The sequence below is a fragment of the Pteropus medius genome, unplaced genomic scaffold, assembly GCF_902729225.1.
Source record: "Pteropus medius unplaced genomic scaffold, Ma_sr-lr_union100, whole genome shotgun sequence".
Classification (NCBI taxonomy): Eukaryota; Metazoa; Chordata; class Mammalia; order Chiroptera; family Pteropodidae; genus Pteropus; species Pteropus medius.
In genome coordinates, this window is record NW_024346667.1 from 21,830,496 (window position 1) to 21,856,011 (window position 25,516).

Genomic DNA, 25,516 nt, shown 5'->3' on the forward strand with positions numbered 1-25,516 from the left:
TGGATGTGAGATATTGAGGGTGTAACTGCAGAAAAAAATGTTCTTAAAAAGATCAGAGGTCGTGGATGACTGTACTATTGTAGTGGCTCTCCTAAGGTAGGAGTATGGCCACCTCATATACTGTCATGTCAGGAAGGAAACAGAGAGAGAGAGAGGATGTAGAATTTGGTAGTGTTATGGTTGAAAGATAAGGGGATTCTGTCTGATGACTTCTACTTTCTCAATGGCATATAAGGCAAGATAATGGGGAGGAATTCAGAGAAAGAGAAGACTGTGGAGGTGTGTGAATTAAGGAAGATAAAAGGTGTAAAATAAAAATTTCTCAGATTGGAAGAACTAATTCACTAAAGAAACAAGGATTATTTGAAGATGTTGAGCCCATTTTGGATTCGTGGTTAAGATTTTCAGAGTGTCACAAAATCAGTATGATACTGCATTTTTTTCCCCAGCTTCATTAAACTTGCTATCTACAGACTGAAAAATATTCAAGAACAGAAATTTCCTCAGCATTTATTAAAGTGTTTATGTTAAAATGTGATTTATAATAACCAACAGCATCATACATTTGATAGACAGCGGTATATATACATGCACATAATAATACATATCCAGCCACTGACAATGCTTAGTACAAATGCAGTTTTGTTTTGTTTTGTTTCGTTTCCCTGCTTGGTTCCTAGCTCCTGTAACAATCCTGCTGTCCTGCTGGGCTCTGAATACCACAAGTTTGGAACCAATGTTAGACTGTTGAAACATGAAGGGGCAGAGAAATTATGAAGTTTGGTTCTTCTTCTGTTTGATTAATGGGAAGTTAAAATAGTCATAACCATAATCAGCTAGGGGAAGTTAAAAACAAATAAATACTCGAAAGGCCATTACAGATCTAGATGAGTATCACTAGGGTTGATTAGAGACTAAGGATCTTGAAACTAATCAGTAGTCTTTCCTTATTGCCAAATGAGTTCCTCATAAGACAGTGGAGAAATATTTATTAATTTGATAATTTCTTGTATCATCAGATCAGGCTATAAAATGATGCTCTAATGAGAAACTGCCTAGGGAAAAAAAAACATTGACAAAATTATTATGAAAGGTGTCACCTGAAATAGCTGAGATATTAATATAGAAAATGTTGAGAGTCAAAATCCCCTTCCATAGTCCTAATATTCCATACTACTTCTCTTAGACTCTTAGGTTTCTAGATGAAGAAATTGTGTCTAAATTTTGGACTTGATATGGTACTGTTGGTGGGCAACTGCGGTCTTGATGGCCAGTGTGTACTGTCTCTGCATTTTTTTCCCATTCTCATGAAATATATGTGATACTTTTCAGTATACTTCTGCTCTGACCTATGATGCCGTTCAAGTGATGACTGAAGCTTTCCGCAACCTACGGAAGCAGAGAATTGAGATCTCCCGAAGGGGGAATGCGGGAGACTGTCTGGCAAACCCAGCAGTCCCCTGGGGACAAGGTGTAGAAATAGAAAGGGCCCTCAAACAGGTCAGTCACTGGACATAAGTGTTACTGTGACTTAATAATGCTACTATTTTTTTTTTCTGCTGAATTAGTCATCTTGTTTTATGTTTAATATAGAGGGAATAACATTTCCTAACTACACAAAGGTAGGCTAAATAGTGAACAGAAAGCTTAAAAATGTAGTTTTCTTGACTTGAGTCTCATGAGAATAACCCATACGGTTTGTATCTTTGATTGAAGTAAATTTATAACTGCTTTTTTCCCATTTCCAAATTAGGTTCAGGTTGAAGGTCTCTCAGGAAATATAAAGTTTGACCAGAATGGAAAAAGAATAAACTATACAATTAACATCATGGAGCTCAAAACTAATGGGCCCCGGAAGGTAAGTCATTAGTGATTTAAAGCAGTTCTCTCTGTGTGAGGAGGTGAGTTAGCTAATCTATCATGTCATCTTCCAAAGAGTCCTAGAGATAGGCATTCACATAGAATTTAACAACTTGCAGAAACAGACATATTTTTTAGTATGTTTTTCTAGATCAAGTATATTCATTTCTGGTAACACTGAAACTTAATTTTAAATAACTGTAAATAGAACTGTTCTACATTTATTTTTTAGACCAAAGTAGAAAAAAAGAGTTTAATATGAAGAAAAAGAACTATCACTTAAAGTTTATGGTTCAGAAGACAAAGCATAGTTGGTGTCAAGGTGCCTATAACTGTTCAATTATGTCTTTCAACTATTATGGCTAAAAGGCCATTGTTAAGACTTTATTTATATGACCACTCCCAAATAAATGATTTTTGGAGAATATGAACATGAAGAGATAAGCTGTTTTTAAGGATTGTTTTTGTTTGCCTTTACAGTCCTGTTCTATTCCTATTATTAGATTTACTTTATCAAAGACACATCTCCGTTTAGAAGAAGCATAGTTAATATAGGTATAATTTTAGATTCGGACATGGGTTTGAAAATAATTAAATGCTTAGCTAATAGAAAGGTCTTTATCCATGTGCCTACCTTCTGTACCTTCTGTAACTTTTTTCAGATTGGATACTGGAGCGAAGTGGACAAAATGGTTGTGACCCTTACTGAGCTCCCTTCTGGAAATGATACCTCTGGGCTTGAGAACAAGACTGTCGTTGTCACTACAATCTTGGTAATTAGAGACACAGGCCTATGTTTTGCTTTATTTTTTCTTTTGAACACTATCTGCCAGCTAGAATTGCTGTTTATATTTAAGACAGTAACTATTACAGGGTAGCTTTTGCAATGTTTTAATCATTTGTTGCATATTTACTCTGTCAGAAGGACTAACGAGAGCGCTAGCTAAAGCTTTCAAAAATATTCCCTACCTCTTCAAAACTGAAGGTTAGCTTGACAGATAATTCATAACGTGGTGCACAAGTGAGCGTCTTAAAGCGCATACTTCATATTTTCTCAGGTGCTTCACCTTTCCATTCCCATACAATTCTGGGTACATTCTATCTCTACATTTGTTATGTTTTAATAATGTTGCCAATTTTTCTTTCTTCATACTAAAAGATGAACTCCTTAAAAGCAAGTATGATCTCCCTTCTTTTTAACTCCAAGTCTCAACATAGTAGTTAGCACGTAGCTAAATAAATGTGTATTGAGTGAATGAGATAAAAATGTACTGGATCTTGAACATCTAGGCTTTGGATAGATGGAAGGTAGATGTAGAACATGACAACCTATTGAAAAAAATGAAGTAGAGGAAATGGGATTTACTAACAGTACAAAATTCTGTGACAAAACAATATTTCTATTTTATTTTGGTAAGAAGTGGTGTAGTAATTTGTGGGATTTATTATTCTAACAGTATTGATAAGAAAATATAGATGGGCTAATAAGGATTTGTATAAAAATATTGGTTGGCATTTAAAAATATCTTAATAAATATAAGCTAGACATTTGAGGATTTTTGCCTTAATCATGTCATTGAGAGGAATTATCTCACTGAGACCCCAAATATCCTTGATGCCACTTTTCAGTGGAGAGTATTAGGTTGTGTTGAATCATTTTTTATGTTTCTTCTCTCTTATGTTTACAGGGTGAGGCTATGCTGTAGCTATCCTTGTAGTATCATTTTAGGATATTATATCTCATAGATGAAGTGAGACCTGAAGTCTGACAGGGTAGAATCAGAACATCACCATGGCAATGATCCTTTCCGTCTGCGTACTGCAGGCCAAAAACATGATTTCCACATGAACCTTATCCTTGAAGCAACAATGACACAAGATTTGGGGTAAATAGTGGTTCTTGGGGTCAGCATAGCCTTAACCTAGAAGAGCATGGTAGATCCAGAGTTGAGTAAAATAGAAGTTGAAGAGCATTCTTCCTCTCTAAGCCCCAGGAATTACAAACATGACAAGGGATATGTCAACAGTTTGTACTTTTGAGTCTCTTGCTTACTTTGGCCTGGCTAAGTACAAGCTATGTAAGTGAAATATAATGATAGACATTTGAGGACCTTTTCTGGAAGGATTATGCTTAATATTTTCCTCTAAATATTCTCTACCATTTATATTCTACAATGGCTCTATCTAACAGGTAATTATTAAACTAGAAGGTTTGATTCAATGAGAGTAAATAATTAACATAACTTTTTATCAACCAAAGCATTGTCTTTTCATATAGGAATCTCCATATGTTATGATGAAGAAAAATCATGAAATGCTTGAAGGCAATGAGCGCTATGAGGGCTACTGTGTTGACTTGGCTGCGGAAATTGCCAAACATTGTGGATTCAAATACAAGTTGACAATTGTTGGGGACGGCAAGTATGGGGCCAGGGATGCAGACACGAAAATTTGGAATGGGATGGTTGGAGAACTTGTATATGGGGTAAGTATAGCTCTCATAGAAAATCATTTAATTCGAACTGTTATTGACAGAATGCCTCCCCTTCCTGGAAAGTACCTACGTCTGAGGTTGTTGGTTTTCCACATTACCCTAGGAATACTATCTTATATTTCCTGTGAACATGTGAAGATTAAGAATGAGACAGGCATTTCATCTGTCCTGAAGCATCTGGGCCATGTGCAGTGCTCAAAGGTTGCAAAGGCATAGATGCAGTGAAAAGATGGAATTGTCATAAGCAAGCCATGGGTGGACTATTTATAAAAAGGAGGGATTTGGGGGAACGAATTGTATTTGTTGTTGTTGTACTGAGACTCTACCAGGGAAATACTATTGCCATTTCCTTGATTTCCTTTCCTCCCCTTTTGATCCAATAATGTAATTATGATTCCTTTCTGACCATGACTCCAAGTACTATTACTTTCCTTTATTTCCCTTACAGAAAGCTGATATTGCAATTGCTCCATTAACTATTACCCTTGTGAGAGAAGAGGTGATTGACTTCTCAAAGCCCTTTATGAGCCTCGGGATATCTATCATGATCAAGAAGCCTCAGAAGTCCAAACCGGGAGTCTTTTCATTTCTTGATCCTTTAGCCTATGAGATCTGGATGTGCATTGTTTTTGCCTACATTGGGGTCAGTGTAGTTTTATTCCTGGTCAGCAGATTTAGCCCCTACGAGTGGCACACTGAGGAGTTTGAAGATGGAAGAGAAACACAAAGTAGTGAATCAACTAATGAATTTGGGATTTTTAATAGTCTCTGGTTTTCCTTGGGTGCCTTTATGCAGCAAGGATGCGATATTTCACCAAGGTTGGTTACTCACCTGCTTCAACTTTGTGCATTTTAGGTCTCAAGTGGACATTCATGGCGTTTATGAATTCACCGTAAAGAATTAAGCAGCTGCCGCCTACCTGTCCAAGGTTAAGACTCATAAGGACAGATACTTCAAATCGGCATGAGCCTGTGAGATATTTGAGCAATGTTCTCTGAATGTTGACCTTATATTTCCCTGGTGAAATCATACACACCATGGAGAGGCTATAAAATGCATAAGGTTCCTATCATTCCATGCCTTCTTGGAGGGGTACCGTGTTTTTGCTGCATATTCTCATTTTACAGTCATCTGTGTTGACCCACAGACCTGTATATGGGAAAATGGGCAATGTTACTAACTACAAAAGCAACAGCTTGTTTACAAAACTTCATTGGCGCACATCCCATCTCTTTTTTCCCCATCATCAGCTCATGGAAATGGTGTGAAAGAGAATGTAAAATCTGCTTTTTTTTTTTTTTAAGATTAGGTTGCTGGATTAAAAGGACATTAGATAACATTTTACAAATATCTAGGAATACATGGTTGGATAATAATAATTGCTGATTCATTATAAAAGTTTGTGCCATACAGACTGATAATACACAAATTATGAAATAAACTAATATGCCCTCTTCTCATTATAACATGTTAATTCCTATACTAGAACACCTAAATATGATGAATATATAAAAAAACACATTCCCTTTGTTCTACCTTCCTTTGATTCTATGGGATATTTTAATAACTAGAGAAGAGGTAACTTTTCTAATACTATTTCATTATATTGTTAATATTATTGGCACTTCTAAGGACAATAACTGATTAATTCAAGAAAAAGCTATATGAAAGCTCAAAAATTTGTATTTTTTACAATCTTTATTGTATTTTCTAGATATAAAGAAAATACATCATGTATCCAGAAATTATCAACTGTTTATTTTTCTGATATTAGGGCAAATTTTTATGAATTACATAGATCTAAACGATCTTAATTCAATCATATTTCCTATGGTTTTTCTTTGGGAATACTCTGAATTAGAAATATGCCAATGATATTTATATATTTATTTATTTATATATATGTCATTCTGATGACCTCTGACACAATATGTAAAACTCATAGTTTTACCTCTATATTTAGTTTATCTGATTTAAATTAAAGACATAAAGAGAAGTTTCTATTAATAAGGAAGAAAAATACTAACCAAATTGGGATTTCAGAGAACATTCTGGTCCATAAATAATAATGAAATTTTTCATCTATGATAAGAAGGCTACCCTAGTCCTGAGACATAAGGCATTTATCTTAGGGTGACATAAATTATGCCCTGCCTTTTGAGTAGGTAGGTAGAAGTGAATGGGGGTTCATTATGGAGTAGGGTATATTGATCTGGATTCCCATAGATGGACTCTCAGTTTTGTTTGCCTTGCTCCTCATGCATCATGGCTCTGAAGGTAGTTTTGGTGTCCAGTGCTCTTCAAGGAGCAGAAAACATTTATATACAGAGGCTGGAGCATGTTTATATACAGGGCATATTTAACAACTTGTGTTATCCCAGGGTCCACCATGATGTATACACAACTTATAATTTTTAACAAGCCTAAATATGATCTGTTCCCTGTGCTTTTGATTTCACTATCATTTCATATGCAATAATTTTTATTTTCTAGTAAGACAGATTTTAGATAATGTATTTTTTCCATTTTATTTGTTGACACTTTTGCCACAGAATATATATGGGCAAAATTCCGTTTATTAAAAAGTTTAGGCATATAACTTTTATTTTATGCTATATGTACATTTAAAAATTTAACATTCTATATAATATAGGCAAATTTAATTTTTCAAATGAACCAAACGATCTTTACTTAAAATGCAATGATGGTTACATACTCCAATTTAGAAAAGAATAGAGCAGTTAGCATCTAAAATAATAATAGTAATAATAATAATATATGAAATTCAGAGATCACTCTAGAGATGCTCTTTAAATACTTTAAAAGATATTTATCATTTCTTTTTAAAATATGATATGGAACTACATTATTAATATTAATACGGCATTTAAATTTTAATGTAGAATTATTGATTGAACTGAATTGGTCACTTGCTTAAAATTATGTTTAGAATATGCTATTATAATTTCCTGAAGAGTAGAACCACAAAAATTATGAGAACAAAGTGCTCTAAAGTTGACTTTTATTCTCCTGCTTGCTTCTGGTTTTGTTCCACAGTGTCCCTAAATAATTCAAATGAATTAAACTATTTTAATTTAAAATGACATTTTAAAATAATTTAATAGAGAATAAAAAGAATTGTTAGAATACGTGCATTTATTTGTTCCATTAGTACAGATGCTGAGAGGTGAAAATTTTTTTTCCTAATTAGAAAAACTGTTTTTGTCTATCACCATAAAACATAAAATTGAATTTGCCCCTCTGCATGAAATTTCTCAGGAACTCTTCAAAAACATTAATTGATCCTTTGAAAACATTATTTAGTAAATAATAATTGCTTGAAAATTTTATTTTGAATAATATGGAAGTCCAATAATTTTCTGGAGATATCTTGTACACTTTAAATAAATTGGCATACTTAATCCCTTTAAATCTGATTTAAGCACTAGAATATAGAGAACAATTTGTCTCTTTATCTTGTGTCTATTTTATACCTACAAAGGACTTATAAATATGATTCTCAAATATATTGCAAGTTAACATGCAATGTATAGTGTCAAAAGCAATTACCACATAATCGGTTTTGTTTTAAGTGATTTGAGCAGTCAGGTACTGACCTGCCCTCTTAAATACAGGGTACATATCATATAATTATATCTTCCATTGCTGTGGAATAGTGAATATTTTGAGTAGCTGCGTCTGCATAAGGAGTTGCCTAATTTTAAAATGTATTTAATATCCTTTTCCAAATACGAGTGAGAAGTGTTTAACTTTTTCATTTTATCATATTTATTTAATTCTTTGTTCTTCTTAATTATATTCTTATGTTTTTCATAAGGGCTCTTAATTATATTTTTTTGTTTTTCATTGCCTGCTCTCTATTTCAGCAACAGATGCTTTTTATCTAAAAAATCTTTACCTGACTAATTTATTCTATAGATATTACCAAGTAATTTGATGTAGTATTTGTGATTTATCAAAAGATATGTTTTTAATTGTTAACTGTGAGGAATTTGGGGTTGGGCCATAAATTGCCCAATTTTTATAATTTAAATTTTTAGAAATAGGTCTTCACTATAACCAGCCAAATTTTTAAGCATAGCAGAGTTATTAATAGTTATTATATTTGTCAATATTACTCTAATGCCTTTATGTGCAGAATCCCACCAAATCTTTTAAAATAATACAATATATTTGTATCTACATATCTATATATATCAACCTAGGGTTTAATGTAAATTATTATAAATCTATTAAGCTTCTAAAAAGTATTTTATGTAAGAATTCATGATCACAGAAATATTATTTTCTTCTTATATTTCAAATTAAGAATTTCTATGTTGGCAAAATTTTAAATGTCTAATTTGTTTTCCTTGAGTTTTCTTTTTTTCTTAAGCAGGAGGAACAAAGGAACAGGGAGATAGCATCCATGCCATGAAGCATCAGATTTTGATTAAGAATTATATTTTGTGTCATACCTTTGTTTGTAGTGTCATTCTTTTCCATCTTCTATCTTGTACAGTATCTAAAACGTACACACACAAAAGCTAATGAAATATTGAACCTCTTTTGAGAGCTCTGGAAATTCACTGGCTGAATGTTTTAAAACAGGGGATGTTTACAGTATTTAAAGCTACATCTATGGTGCATACTCTTTTAGTTTAATATTTGGATTTGTGTGTTAACATTGTTTTGAGGATTGTTGGTAATTTTAGTTTTTCTTCTTCATGTTTGCTTATAAGCCATGAGTGGATAAAGTAGAATGAGCATTGGATGGATTATTTACATGTTTTTTGAAATTGCTTTGTTACAAAGATTTCATACCATCAATGATTTGGGCATTATAACTATGAAAGAATCTCAGGAATCTGAAGTTTTGACCTCTGGGTATCTCATCGAATCTAGCTAATCTGTACCCCTTGCCCAGAATGTTTAATAACTTCTAGTTTCATTCAGTAGCAGATATATTGAAAAATATAAAGTTAAATATTCCCCTATAAGTCAATATTTGCGTAATACTGCTAACTTGTTTTTTTATTGGGTCATTCGTGTCACTTTACAAATCCATTTCATACTTGTTATTAGATCCCTCTCTGGGCGCATTGTTGGAGGTGTGTGGTGGTTCTTTACCCTGATCATAATCTCCTCCTACACGGCTAACTTAGCTGCCTTCCTGACTGTAGAGAGGATGGTGTCTCCCATCGAAAGTGCTGAGGATCTTTCTAAGCAAACAGAAATTGCTTATGGAACATTAGACTCTGGCTCCACTAAAGAGTTTTTCAGGGTAAGAGATTCTGCTTTGTAACTTCTGATTTTGTTCTTAAAATTTAACCTATTTAACTTTGTCCCCCTCACCCCCTCCCATGATCTACACAAAAGTACTAGGTGAAAGTAACTTCCTTCTCTGTCTCTATTTCTGTTCTTGACCTTGTCCCCCACCCCTCCCTATCCCTATCCTTAGCTCTATCTCTATCTCTATTCTGATTCCTAACTCCTTTGGGGAAAAACATAATATTGTAATAAAAATCTGTTTTATAAAATTTGATTCTCCTTTTGGAACAAATTGAAGCAAAGTATAGTTCAGATTAGAGTGTTATTATTTTTAAAACAAAAGGGTGTTGTTTTTTATTTGATTTTAAATAAGTATGACTGCCATTTATTATACATCGTTAATGGCTGAATACTCAATTTGAAATCAGTTATGTTAATTCTTTGTCAGGAAACAGATTATGAATTTTCTGTGAAGTCCTCCAAGAAAAGGCTAATGAAGTCCTTTAACTTTCTAACTCTTAAAATGTATAGCATAAATAAATAAATAAGTAAATTGTGCAGCATAATTAGAATGTGTCTATTAAATGTATTTTAATTTTTTTAAAAGTTGCAGTCTTATCGGCCCAATAGGCTGATGTTGGTATAATTTTCTTCCATTATACTATTATTTCTATATATGAACTCATTCTATATAAATGTTTAAATACAGCTAATAAACTTAAGTCTTAAGCCAATATATATGATATATCTTTGGATATATCTGAGTTTGTTTGAGTGCGATTCAGGCCAATTTACTCTGGAATTAGGATTAGGACTTCATTTTTCAGCTGAAGTCATAGATTATAATTTGAAGACTCTCTCTTCCTACACGGCCGCTGGCCTCTTTTCCAAAAAACTTCAGTTGAGCTGAAGATATGATGGGAGAAAAAGTGGTGGGGGCAGCCACAGCTGAGAACAGATAATAGCCTGGACATATGTGGCCCGATGGAGTCATGATGCTTTCATTAGGTACCACAATTTAAGTGCAGAAGGTGGTCAGTCCGACAGCAGCTACTCTGACTTTAATGCGGTTCCATGTATGAATGTTATAATACAGATATACTACTAATGACAATTTACTCTCATCTGTGAACATGTATGTAAGATATGTTTAAATATAATTAATATAACATAATGCTCTAGCTTGATCGTAACAATAGATCTATTGAAATAAATTAGAATATCGTGTGGCTCTTAATTAGAAGTGTGTTTTGAAGCATTTTTTTATTATTTGCATCCCAACTGGCTTGCTTTTATTTATATATTTTGCTAGTATTCCTCTCTCTTGAGGTAAATGAGATCTGTGTCTTACTCAGTGCTACATAAATTGATCAAAATAATCTTGTTTCCAGACTCTCTCTTCCAGGTGAGTGTACCTCTACTGAGAGTTACTGTCATTAGCTTCAAACAATAATAGCACCAACTACTCTCAACTATTGTGCATTCATGTTCCCAGAACTTTTCAGTCTGCCTTAGCTCAGTCAATCACAGAAACACATGCCATAATCCTCAAGATGCCAAGATACACGAATTCTCTAGTAGACAAGATGAGAAGGCTGGATGATCCCGGGCAAAAGAATGCTGCTATTCATATTCTTGTATTCAGTGCACTAATCCCACAGAGACCATGATCCTATGATATGTGTTTGTGTGTATACATACACACGCGCGTGCGTGCGCGCGCGCGCACACACACACACACACACACACACACGCCATAATTTCTGTATTATGGAGTTTACTTTCCCTAGAGTAACAGAGAATTGATGTTGAGTATCTAAGCAAACTGATAACTTTCATCAGTACAGCTTCCCAGAGCAGTTTCTTATGCATTATCTCTTTGAACTCACAATATTTCTGTCTGATAGCCAGAGCAATGATTTTTATTTGACTGCTAGGCATTATTAAACTAAAGCTTAGGTAAATTTGGGGATCTGTCCAAATTCAGACAGTTAATAACTGTGCAGAGGTCTTTTACTCCTAAAAGTTCTTTTCATAAACTATTTTTCCTTAAAGAGAAAGGTCTCTGGATTTATTTCACTGCCTCCCTGCTCTGTTTTGGTCACATCCATGTTTTCTTATGTAATTTCAGTGAATTATCATAACAGGAATTCAGGCAGGGCCTCACATTTCCTGTCAACATATGTTCAAAAGGAATTGCTGATTAATCAGCTTTGGCTAGGTCTCAGTGCATACCATTGTTTTGTAGTCAGCTTCCTCTTTTCAAGAAAAGGAAGGATATGGGTCAAAGATACTTAAAAGCCACACTATTTATTCTGTTTGTACAAATGAGGGGAAGCTAACATAACAGCACACATCATCACCAAAGTGAATAGGAGCTGGCCATGTTAATTCCTCCCCTGAAATATATAACATGGTTATGATTTTGGAAATTATGCACAAAAAAGACTTGTTTCTTAAAGTTGGATTAAAAAGGTGCTGCTAAACAAGAGTATTTCTGAATAACTGTATTAACTGTATTAATGTTTGATAGTTGGGTACTGTGATGATAATAGTGAAGACAATCCTAATTTTGCTTCTGACTCCCAAGAATATCTTCCAGGATTCTGTAGCTTTCCTACTGTATCATGTCTCTTAGCTTTTCACATAGAGTTTCTTTCATTAGTATATAGAGATTGAGAAAACAGATTCTCTTTGAAAAAAATAACTTCTCTTTACAGTGTTAATTAAAATGTATTGAATAAGATAAAGCTAATTCATAGGCATTATAAAAGAAAAACATAATTGATTTTTATTAATATGTTTTCCCTTAAATTCTAGTCTGTCTATGAGTAGTAGTTTGGCTGAATAGTGGAAATAGATTATAGTGGAAAGTGTTGCAAAAAAAAATTCTCCTTGTTTCTATTCCTAAAATTAACATTCACTACACATCTTGGTCTTCCTATCTCTTTTCACTGTCCTTTAGCTCTAAGCACATTTGGGGCTCCTGTAAGGTGGATTCAAGATGGGGGTGAAACCTGGCAGATTGATTACCATGATAACTATTCTGCCAGGAAAGGGATTGGATATAGATGGAGTGAGCTGAAGCCAGACCAAAGATATGTACTGTACTCTTTGTCCTCTGGCCATCACTCATGCTTACTTTCAGACTCAAGACAACTAATTACATGTGAAAGTAAAAACTTTTACCATTTTTTTCATATACACAATGGAATATTACTCAGCCATTAAAAAACTGAAATCCTACCATTTGCAAGGACATGGATGGACCTAGAGGTTATGTTGAGTGAAATAAGTCAGACAGAAAAAAATACCATATGATTTCACTTATGTGGAATCTAAGGAACAAAAAGAACGAACTAATCAAAAACAGACTCACAAATATAGAGGAAAATTTGGTGATGGCCAGAGGGAAGGGAGATGGGGTAAAGGGTTAAAGAAGTACAAATTAGTAGTTGATAGATGGTTGTGGGGTTGGGGAACACAGCATAGGGAATGCAGTTAGCATTAAAGTAATGTCTAGGTGGAGAGCCAGAGGAGAGAAATAGTAATTAGGGGATCATTTTATAAACTACATAAATGTCTAACCAATGTACTGTATACTTGAAACTAATAATAAAATGAAATTTAAAATAAGAGAGAAAAAAACTTTCACCATTTTTACCATTTGCTAATTAATATTTAAAGTTCTAAGTTATCTTATGTTTCCTAATATGGTTTATTTTGGTTTTATTGGTAGTTTTTTTTCCTTTTTATGCTGCTTATGATGAGGAATTTTATTATTTATTTAAAATGTTCTATTATCACAGAGTTTATCAAGCCAAATTTCTGTGTTTATTACAGCAAGAACTTTGGATTTAGTCATTGGGGACATTGATTTGAGAAGTTGAGTCATCGTGTAAAATTTAAAGATATATGACTAGAGAAAGAATGAAAGATAACTTGTTTAAGAACATTTTAAAGAGCAAATGGCCAGTTTTAAAACAATTCTGAACTAGTTTTTTTTCTCAGTATTAACTGTTTCCTAAAAGTATATCTTTTGGGGGGATGAAAGCACATTATATCAAATTGTAAGATGAATATTTTATCTTGTTTATAGAGATCTATCAGTTTTGTCCTAAAGTGATATCAATTATTCAATTTAAGCCTAAAGTATTTTCAGATTTCAGTTAAATAATTTAATAATAAACTGTTATATTAATATTGCTTTAGTGAAGTCAAAAAGTATACATCATTTTAGAATTCCAATTTAAGCTTTAAAATTTTGAACTTAAAAACTATACATCCCTTCAGTAATGATCAGTAAAACAAACATGAGAATGAAATATGTACTTTGTTCTGCCTAGAGGGAGAGTAAATGGAGAACCGTCTTGTACCCACCAAGACGTTTGAGGGAAAAGACCCTGCATCTCCATTTTCCAGGGTTTTCTATATGGAACCCATCCTTATACAGAGTGAATGATAAAGTCTGACTCACTTTGGAGCTGCTGATCATCCCTAATTATACTGCCACTGTAGCATACCTATAATTAAGAAAGAATTAGGCTTTCGATTATAAACCACTATTTTTAGATTCTCACATTTTGATAATTCAAACTTCTCTCAATAAAAGAGGACAAATCTTAGATGAGTCTGAGTAGAAAATGATTTTATTGGAGCTATATGCATTGTGTTCCTACAGAGACAGATTTAAGGGATAGGAAATGGCTTTTATATATAAGCCTATCATTGGCCTGTCAATCCATGAAGCTCAATTATTACCTTGCAGACAAAAGGTGCTTTTTCATGCCTCTCAAGTCTCCCCACACTGCAATCCTGTATTTCCTCTGGTTCTCTCCTCTGGGAGGATAAGGAACAGAGTGTATCCTCTGAATAAATGATCTGATTTAGTTATGCTGACTTTGGAAGGAAAAGATTATAAAGCATTTTCAGAATAAAGGTTTTCCTTCTTACTCAACGAAGCTAATTATTCCATTCTCAGAAGATAAATGTGGTCTGATGGTAATCCATGAAACTCTATTGTTGTTACATAGCATTGGATTTTTCACAGAGTATACAAGTGGTATAAATGATAAAGAGCATAATGCAGATGTCCCTTACCTGAGTGAAAGGACTAGTCTAAAATTTTCCTTACATATATGTATGTACATATGATTTATGATCATATATAATCATATATGTGATTTACTATATAATAATCACAATCACCAAATAATTAAAATAATTTAAATCATACTTTTAAAGACAGCAACCTTTTTTAACTCCCTCTGTGGCATAAGATATACCTAATTATAGTTACATATAAAACATTGATTGAAATATAAATAAAAATGAGCCATTATAACATATTCCCTATAGAACTACAGTAAGTGCTATTTTATTAAAATTACAGTTTGTTCAAGTTTCTGCTTGTGTTCAGCAATAATACAACATGCTTTCTTTATTGATATTCTATAGAACAGATTTTCCCTCATTGATGATAGATCTCCATACTTATTTCATAATTTCTTGTATAGCTAATGATTTCTCTGTCATGGTTTCCTATATATCACATATTTCTATGCAGTCAGAAATATGTGTATATACTACTTTTGTATATATGAATATAGCTATATATACTTTTAGCTTTCCATATATAAGTACATATGCATATGTATTTTATATCTTTCAAATATTTTGGAGATGAAGTGGGCATAGCCATATTTTATATATATAGTTATTAATATCAATTAATATCAGAATAGACACTTTATGGACCTTTCATTCATGCTTAGCCATTGAAATGGCTTCAAAAATATTAGGCATTAAATAAATGCTAACTGTGAATAAATCAGCAATAAATAGCACTATACGGCTGTGTTGTAAGTCACTCGTGGCATGGTTAGTCATATATATTACAGATTTTCCATCCTTAGTTTTTTGGGGGAGCTTGATTATTGCATAACAATCTGCATAGCTGACAATTCTGCCTGCCCAAGGCTTCTCTAGATGATCCAGAATACATTGCAATCATTTCCTCTCTGGTTGGTAGTTTTCCTTTCTCTGACATTTTAATTTTTCTCACATTTTCACAGAACATCTGAGGACAGCATTAAAGTCTTAAAAATTTTAAGGACACATTTAGCCTAAATTGCCTGGGGGAAAGCCTGTATTATTTAAATTCAGCTACATGTAGCTAGTTTAACAGTCAAGGAAAGGTCAAAATTTTAGAGATTTTGCCAATGTTTCCTTTAAAAATTAGTATTCAGTTTCAAGACCTTGCAGTTCATTCAGTAGTTCCAAAATTCATAGGAATATAAATAACTGTATGAGAGACTATATTGAATCATGTTTTCTGTGATCAAAGTGTTATGGAAGGAAAAAGAAAGGGTATGTCTACTTGGTGAATTACGGTCATAGTACAAACTGGTCACCTCTCCCTGGGTAAATATGTTAAGTTGGTCATTCTCTTCTTCGCATGGCCATGCTCCACAAATGTCAGTGTGCTCTCCATCTGATCGTTTCATTTCCAGACCACTCTTGCAATATAAAGGGGAGATGAGAGCTCACATTATCCACTGGATGAATCATTTGACTCTAATCAGATTATAGGCAGCTTTCTAGGATAGTCTATATTAAAGAGAAAATGTTCCTTTCCACCACATCATCAGATCATGAGGACAATTATTCTAGCAGGGAAGATTCAAACAATAGAGAAATAATTTGAGATTAGTCTCTTATCTTGAAACTCTTCTAAAACTCCTGTTTAGATGCTTCAGAAAAGATGAATTTCGGTAGAAACCTGTGTAGGTACTTCAGATTACTTAGTGTTCAATTTGCTTTATTTTTGTGTTTATGTAAGAGAATCATTTCTGCTGGCTCTATCAGATGTCTCAAACTAGTTGCCATGGTAATGAACACAGTACCCGAGCTCTGCAGAGAAGAGAAATAGAATTGTGCAATCATTTAAATATACTGGAATTAAAATCTAAACTAAATATAAATATTGTTGATAAAATTTTGAGAATTCTTTGATTAGACTTCTGATATTTGAAGGAAAACTTGATACTAAAGTAATTTATAGTTCACATTTCCAGTATATATGGTCAAGATCATTTTGAGTAATTATCAGAAACAAGTTGCTAATAAAGTTGGCTGCTTATTTTCACAGAGAAATGAGATTTTAGAATGAAATGGCAATTGGGAAAATCAAGCAATGCCAAATAATGTCAGGGTCCCCAAAAGTGATCTTTAAGATTGCATTTAACGAAAGAAACAAAGAAACAAAATGCCAGGGGGAGATATTAGCAAGATGATACAATAGAAAGACCCAGACCCTCCTTCCCCTCACAGACACTGACTCTAACAACAAATCACTGACCAACCCTCTTTGTGAGAAATCCTGAAACCAATTAAGAGGCTCCTGCATACCAAGCCAGTGTGAAAACGGCCACGTCAAACCAGGTATAACATTGACAAACCAGGTAAAATTCATAACACTGACTCACCATAGTTTCTCCCCCCAGTGCAGTGCAACACAATTGGGAGGAAATATCCAGCCCTTAGCTTTTCCCTGGGAAGAGAGAGAAGACCAGACTGTACGTCCAAGTTCTGACTTCTCAGGGTGGCTTCCAAAGGAACTGGTTTCTGTTTTGTCTGAATCTAAGCACTGACAAGAAAGGGCACCAGTTGGGAGACCACTGAGAACAAAAGCAGAGGTTTGGACTAGCAGGCATTCACTTGTTATAGGCCCTCACCTCTTGTTCAGTGAGGAACAAGTAGGAAAAAACCTTCAATTTCTAGTTTCTACCTTAGGAGGGAAAAACTAGAGTGTGGGTTCAGTGTTATGGATTTTGGGGAGGTTGTCCAAGGGACTGGTTTCTGTCTTGCCTGTCATGTGCTATCACATGGATGACCTTGAGGATGTTATGTGAAGTGAAACAAGATACTGTATAATTCCACTTATATTAGGTATCTAAAATAGTGAAACTCATTGAAGCAGAAAATGGGATGGTGGTAGCCAAGGGCTGGAGAGAAGGGAAAATAGGGAGTTGGTGTTCAGTGGGTATAGAGTTGAGTCATATAAGATGGAAAAGGTCTAGAGATTTTCTATACAACAATGTGCAAATAGGTAACAATACTGTACTGTATATTTAAAAATAAAATTTTGTTATAAGGGTAGATTTTATGTCACAGTTTTTGCTACAACAACACAAATACAACTCTTTGCCAACCCCCACCCCAAATAACACGCAAAAAAAGCAAAACAAATAAGAAATAAAAAAGAGATTATCTTATTAGAGGATGTTTTGTAGTATTTAAAATTTAAATTTCTAAGATCTCTCTCTGATCTTATGGTTGATGTTGCTTCTTAAAAAATATTGGCCAAGATTAAAAACAAATTTTGCACGTTACTAGTAAAATAAAACAAAATTGGAAGCAGGCATGAATACTTATGATATTCAAAATTAAATATATCAAGCATTAAAATGTTGATATATATGTAAATACAGAAATTTTAAGGTGGCTATATTATAAATATAAATATGAAATAAATGAAATTACCCATATATAATGCCATTATGCTCCAACTAGTTTTCTTACTAGTCCTTCATTCTTGACATGGCAAAAGAACAGAGACTTATGCTGAATTCTTTTATATGGAAGGTTATACCTTAATGATAAAGCAAATTTGATCTTTTCATCTAGAAGATTTAGATCAGTGTCTTTAAAATGCTTATTTCAGGATACAAATAAACTTTTCATATTGGGCTAGTAGTGTGACATTTGAGGGTAAGAAAGGTAAAACATATTGTAGTCTTTGATTTACCAAAGGAGTTTATACTGATAAGCCAAGGGACCTAAGATGTCTAATGTATATTAATGGTATTTTCACAGAGTATTCTGTGACTTTTGCTAACATTTCTCCTCTTATGTTACTTCCCCTGAGTTCCAAGGCTTTTTTAAAATTTGTTTGCCTATTTAAAAATCAAATTCAGTCCATATTTTTCTAAAATCAAATTTTCATAAATATGATTGTTAGGAGAAATTTAGTCCTTGTTTTGGGACTTTCTTATTTATTTATTTAATTTTTGTAACCTCAGAGTACTGAAACAGCACTCTGAAGCCTAGCAGTTGGACATGCAGAAATATTTGCTAAAGTCATGGTATGTTGTGATAGAACATGATGCAAATGTCTAGTAGTGTTTCTTAAACATGTTTCTTAAACATGGTCATGTTTCCCTGAAAGTTCATTCATTCATAGCTCAAAAGAATCTCACAGCCTTTTAAATTAGAATAGTTAGCCAACATAAACCAATTTTGCCCATAATTGCATACATCTTTTATTTGCTTAGAAGCCCACACTTAAAATGCCCTATTCCTATAGATGTGTTATTGACATTGGATGAAGAAGCTCGAATGTTTTAGCAATAAACTCTCACATCACAGATAAATTCCCTCTGTCTGGTGATCTCTGATAGCACCTTTAAATAGAGGGCTTGGATTAAAAATTACCTCTCTAATTCTGTTCATATATGAAATATTATGACATTTATGAAGAATCAACCATACAAACTAATTCTGAATGTGTCTTATGAATATTACCTTGCCACTTTTCTTAACATCTATTTTCATTTTGTTATAGTTTTTGTTGTTATAGTTTTTAGAAAGTTCTTGGAAATTAAAACTTGCCTCCTTAGTATTTCCATTTATCGGTCTAAACTGTGATATTAGTTATTGCTTTCTTTTTCATATGACATGAAATACGTGAAATTTTCAAGCATCAAATACATGAAAATAACTATCATTTCTTCCTTAAATTTTCTCATCAACCTGCCTAAGATTTCTATATTATCCTACTCATTCTTTATTAAATTATGGTTTCAAGTCCTTCGTCCTGGTCTCTATACCTTTTGAACGTAAGTTTTCAGTGATATTCTTGAAGTATATTTAGATATAGGGTATAACTTGATCTACCTGTAGAAGATCTTAGCTAGTATCCAAAAATTCAGATTTCAGTCCAGTTTCAACCTGGACACTTGAGTTCTTCAAGGCAGCACAGTATTTGCATGAGAGAGAGAGAGAGAGAGAGAGAGAGAATATGAATGAGAGAGAGAATATGAATGAGAGAGAGAACATGAAAGAGAATGGTGGGAGTGCGGAGAAAGAAAGGAAAAGTAAAGGAATGCCTGCAGAGAATGTGCTCTGCATCACTGCAGTTGCACATCCATCCTCTATTACCTCATTCTTGTCTGTTTCACTCACTCACTTTTCCTGCTTGGCCCTTGAGGTATTTGAAATTACAACTCTGTTATCTAGACTCTCTGACTTTATTTAAAACCTTCAAGTTTATTAGTTTCTGTGATAACCGCATCACATTAATAGCTTGCCCTAAAGTTGTTTACTGAAAAGCTGGGTGATTGTAATATGAATCATGATAAGCCTCACGTCTCCCATTCGGTGAATATGCAGTTGATTGAAGCCATACCACCTTGGTTTTGGCTTATTTGTAGAAGCCTGTAAAAATTGTAATATTAATTCTCTCATCTATTATAAAATATCTATAACCTTGAAACATTTGCCATTTATATCTTCATCCAAATTGACTAAAATACTAAACACAATGGAACTATGTAAAGACTCAGTGGTATTTGCATGTTAATAAATAGTAGCCAATACTATTTGGGCGTGATTGATATTTTAATCATAATCATAGCCCTAGCTCTTCATGTAATCCACACGGAAAACCCAAGATATTTTGTCAAATACATCGATGATACTCAAGATATTTTCTGTTCACAACAGCCTGGAATTAATCAATTGAGTAACCCTATTAAAAAATAAAAAATAAAAGATGTGATCATAAGGGATCACTTGCTCTTCCTCTTGCATTATCAAGTCACATTATATGCACGTGTGTGCACCTATACTTAATACAGAGATATGATTGGTAAGACATTTCATCAATGATATAATTTACCATTCATTCATAAGAAAATGAAAACGTATTTAAAAGCCAATTACATTTTAAACTTTCAAAACATTGTTTTCCAACAGAAAGTTAAAGGATATGATTCTATTAATAATAGATGCATTAACCTGATATATTTTTCACAATTGAGGGTAATTTCGAAATGCCAAAAAGTACTTTGATGTGTAACTTAGCTTTACTTTTGGTTGATTAAAATGCCACAACAAATCTAATTTATTTAAGCCTCAGTTTACTTACCATTAAATTATACACAAATATCTAATGATTTCTCTAAATTCAATAACATAGTCAAGTGACTTTCTTCTTAACAGAACATTGTTTATCTGAACACTATGCTTGAGCATTTTTATGATTTAGTGTACATACATGTACACTAAAGATTTGGGTTTCCAGATCTTATTTCTGATTCTTATATAGGATAACAAACTATGCTAACTTAGGTAAGTATTTTAATCTTTCTGACTACCGCTCCTAAAATAAAGGGCTTAGAATATAGTAAGTGATTTTTAAGGTCCATTCTAGTGCTAATCATTTGAAAATATTAAAAATTATTTTAGTTATTTCACAAATACCATTTCCATATTTAAGAAGCTGAGAAATTACTCCAGTTTAGTATGCTAGAAATACAATTTAATGTGAATCTTGTTAATTTTATTGGAGAATTGATTTTATTTAAAATGAGAAATTAATCCTATAGAAAAATCCTTATAAAAACAAACAAATCAAACTGCACTTTGGTAAAATACTTTAACAACTGTAATCTTTTTATAAATAGCTAATTATTTCATCTTAATAAAAAAGAGAGAAACATATTATGAGACTTCATATAAAATGTCCATAATTCCCTGATACATCTTATTGTAACGATTCCAAAATATTTTCCACCGAGTTGGTTCGTGACTTCATGGAACTGACAATTTGAATATAAATTTTCATTTTATTTTAAATTCAAAGAGTTATGGTGTTAAACATCACATTTTTAATAAAATTAAGTGAGCAAAGAGGTGTCTAAGAAAACATTTTAATGACTTCATTAAGACGTTTACTATTAATTTTTTACATGAAGTAAATGATATAGTTTTTGGTTATGTAAAAAAATAAATATATGAATAAAAACTCATGTCTTTTAGCCAAATGATTAATAAGAAGTGATAAATAGAGTTAAGCTCTCTGAAAATCTTCATTGGTACAACGCAATTTCTTAATTTTCCCTTTCTATTTATGTGCAGTGCTGAGGTCCATTTCTGCAGCTGCAGTTTTTTCCATCAGAGAAAATAATGAGCTTTTCTTAAAAAAAATAAATAAAAGTAAATAGTTTTTTACTTTTATTCATATGATAAAATGAATTTTATTATAAGTGATTTAAACAGACTCAGAAGAGGTCTAGGGATTTAATCATACATAATAATTATAATTGAAATTCAGAGCCTTTGAAGGTTTTCTAAGTTCTCTCTTTCTTTAATTTTTGTAATGCTATTGTTGTTGGCGAATGAAGAGAAAAAATGGTACCAAAATGTGAAATAAGAGCCAGATTTCAAAGTACTTTTGTTTTCATCATTACATTGTTTTTATGTTTTGCATCATGTTCTCATCTCTTAAAAATGAATTTGTATATTGGAATATAGATACAATACTATGTGGGACTTCCACACACCAAAGTCATTCCTTGGCGTAGCAATTAAAGCCCCTGGAATGGGGACCAGATGGACCTAACATTTTACTTTTTTAAGAGTAATCTAAGTCAAATTCTTTTCAAGTACGTCAAAGAGGTAAATAATGTTCTATTTCAAAATTCTCGTTAACGAAAGTGCTTTTTATTGGGAGAGTCCCATTGAAACAAAATTATTTTCAGTGCTGGACAATAGCATGGAAGTAGATTTGGCTCTTATATCGACCAAGAGAATTCTATACTTATCTTCAAGGTTTTATTCTACCAGTGTCAGAGGAATAGTTCTATTTCTGGAAAGTTAATATCTCCATCTGGGCCTTTGACATCTCTTTCCAATTATCCAAGATGTTGCTCTAAAACTTATACTTTAATAACGTCTCAAGTCTTTTCATCTCCACAGGCTCCTTTTCTCTAGGTTTCAGTCTAGGCTCAGATTTGCTTTAAGTTTGAAAAGTCCTCGTGACTGTGCTTTTTATCTTCTATTTCTCTTCTTCCTTTCCCTTAACTGATAAGTTTATAAACTGTTTGCTAAAGTCTCCTTTTATCCATTCTGGACACTTTCTCCTTTATTCGTTAAAATCTGACCTCCCTTATAACTCTCTCTGAAAATTACCTTTCTAAAAGGGTCACTTAATGCCTTTATGGACAAATGAAATATTTTGTGTGTGTTTTGATGCTTGGTAAGAACTTTCCTACATTTAATATCATTGTGCAAAATTCTTTTGATACTTTTCTTCCATTAGTTCATGAAATCTTACTGCTTTTTCATATTTTCTCTTATTTCTCTAACCACTCTGTTCCTTTCTTTACTGACTTCTTAACTTCTGTCCAGACTGTGTACTAAGGCTACATGCTTTTCTCCTACTACAACCTGTTTGGTAATAGTTTTACAAAAAACAATTTCACGGTCTTTTCCTATTAAATACCATTCATATTCAATATGCATAACTATGCAAACTACTGAAGATGAAGCTTTAAATGTCAATATTATTTTAGCTTTATTAAAAGAGATGTTGAAGATGTGTTATCTGTATACAATGGAATATCACTTGGCCATAAAAAAAAGAAAATTTTAATTTTATATTAGTTTCAGGTATACAGTACAATGGTTAGACATTTATATAATTTATAAAGTGATCCCCTCAATTACTCTAGCACCTATATGGCACCACACACAACTATTACAATAATATTGACTATATACCTATGGTATATTCTAAATCCCCGTGACTGTTTTTTTTAACTATTAATTTGTACTTCTTCATCCCTTCACCTTTTTCTCCCAGTCCCCTAACTCCCTTACACTCTGGCAATCACCAGTTTCTTCTCTGTATATGAGTCTGTTTTTGTTTAGTTTATTCATTTCTTTTGTTCCTTAGAGTTCACATTAAGTGAAACCATATGGCATTTATCTTTATCTGACCTATTTCACGGATCATAACACCCTCTAGGTCCATCCATGTCATTGCAAATTGTAAGATTTCATTTTCTAATGGCTGAGTAATGTTCCATTGTATATATGTTCCATAACTTTTTATCCAATCATCTGTTGATTGGCACTTACGTTGCTTCCATATCTTGGCCAAGAAATCTTACATTTGCAACAACATGGATGGACCTAGAGGCTATTATGCTAAATGAAATAAGTCAGACAGAGAAAGACAAACATCATATTTCACTTATATGTGGAATCCAAAGAACAAAATAAAGGAATAGACAAAACAGAAACAGACTCATGGATACAAAGAACAAACTGATGGTTGCCAGACGGGAGGTGGGGTTAGGGGGATGGGTGAAAAAGGTGAAGGGATTAAGAAGCACAAATCAGTAGTTACAAAATAGACATGAGGATGTAAAGTATAGCATAGGAAATATAACTGATAATACTGTAGTAACTATGTATGTTGCCAAGCGGGTACTAGACTTATAGGAGGGATTGCTTTGTAAATTATATAAATGTCTGACCACTATGCTGTACACCCGAAACTAATATATAAAATAATATTGAATGTAAACTATAATGGAAAAATTAAATTAAAAAAATTAAAAAGAGATGTTGAAGATGTTGAGATGTTGAAGACTACTTAATAATGATGCACAATACAGAAACTTACAAGGAATGCTCAACTTCAAATACTGATTCCCATGATTCAGTTTGACTATCTCTTATGTTGGAAATTACATCTAAATAAAGATGGACGACAGATACACCCTACTGGGGGGAGGAACCATACCACTAAAAGTTAAAATTCTACTGTATGCTAGTGAATTTTTAAAATTCTGATCACAAACAAGTAACTATAATTCAGAAATACACAAGCATTATTGTGAGGATTATGGATTTGTAAACAGCAAAGAATAATGGAATGAGACGTAAAGCCTTTTTGAAATTTTTTTATTTTTTTTGTCTACCAACTCTCATGGTTTCGAGTGACAGTTTGAATGTCTGCTGACATCCATAATGAAACAATGGGATATGCTATGAATTCCATAAAAAAATAATCAGATGAAATTTAAAGGAAGGACAATTAACTTTTGTCTCAAATACAAATTTTTATAGAATGTCAACCAAATGGACTAGAAAATAAAGGTTATTAAGTCATACTATGACACTCTAATATTTATATTTAGGAGGCTTTAGGCTGTTCTTCTACTCACAGATAGAATTACCTTCTTATTAGTGGTTATACTACCTCAGACGTAATCGTTCTAGAAAAAAGGGGAGGTTTTCATGAAAAGTATCTCTATTCATATTTGAAGTGAAATCTAGAGATTATCACAATGGGGAGCACAGTTCAAAAAAAATCTACTAATGCATTCTCGATGTAAAATCATGTCAGGTATTTGGAAATCTCTATGTAGATAGTTGGGATCTCATTTATATTTGGACATTACCTAGAGCTCTCATTCTAGCAAAAAATAAATGTTCTGCTGACAATGTGAGAAGATATTTTGGTATTTTATTAGAAATTATGGGGTAAATAAAGTTTTTTTGACAATGAACTGTATAAGAATTAATGCAGCACATATGTGTCCTCCTAATTCTTGAATAAGGGTGTTTCATGAGGATAATAACCCTTTCCTTTAAAAAGTCATTTTTTTTTCCTAAGGATGAAAAGGCTTATTTAGCTAGTAGAAAAATTAATGCCTGTATTACTGTATATGATTAAGAAATAAAAGCAAATTAAAATGACTACTGGCTTCTCTCCAGAAGAGGAAGCCATCTTTTTCTTAGATACAATTGCATCA

General features: G+C 32.8%; 1 protein-coding gene across 10 annotated transcripts in view; it reads left to right on the forward strand.

Moving 5' to 3' along the window:
• Window positions 1-25,516, forward strand: part of GRIA2 (glutamate ionotropic receptor AMPA type subunit 2) — a 122,746-nt gene that overhangs the window by 89,140 nt on the left and 8,090 nt on the right. For 8 of the 10 annotated variants that reach the window (XR_005655705.1, XM_039876236.1, XM_039876235.1 and 5 more), the window contains 6 exons: window positions 1,333-1,500; window positions 1,754-1,858; window positions 2,523-2,633; window positions 4,139-4,345; window positions 4,803-5,173; window positions 9,441-9,639. Coding sequence is in view for 9 of the 10 variants with exons in the window: in XM_039876236.1 (XP_039732170.1) it covers window positions 1,333-1,500; window positions 1,754-1,858; window positions 2,523-2,633; window positions 4,139-4,345; window positions 4,803-5,173; window positions 9,441-9,639 (1,161 nt within the window). In the remaining variant the exon portion in view is untranslated. The remainder of the gene's footprint in view (window positions 1-1,332; window positions 1,501-1,753; window positions 1,859-2,522; window positions 2,634-4,138; window positions 4,346-4,802; window positions 5,174-9,440; window positions 9,640-25,516) is intronic. The other 2 variants (XM_039876238.1, XM_039876237.1) reach the window with 1 other exon arrangement.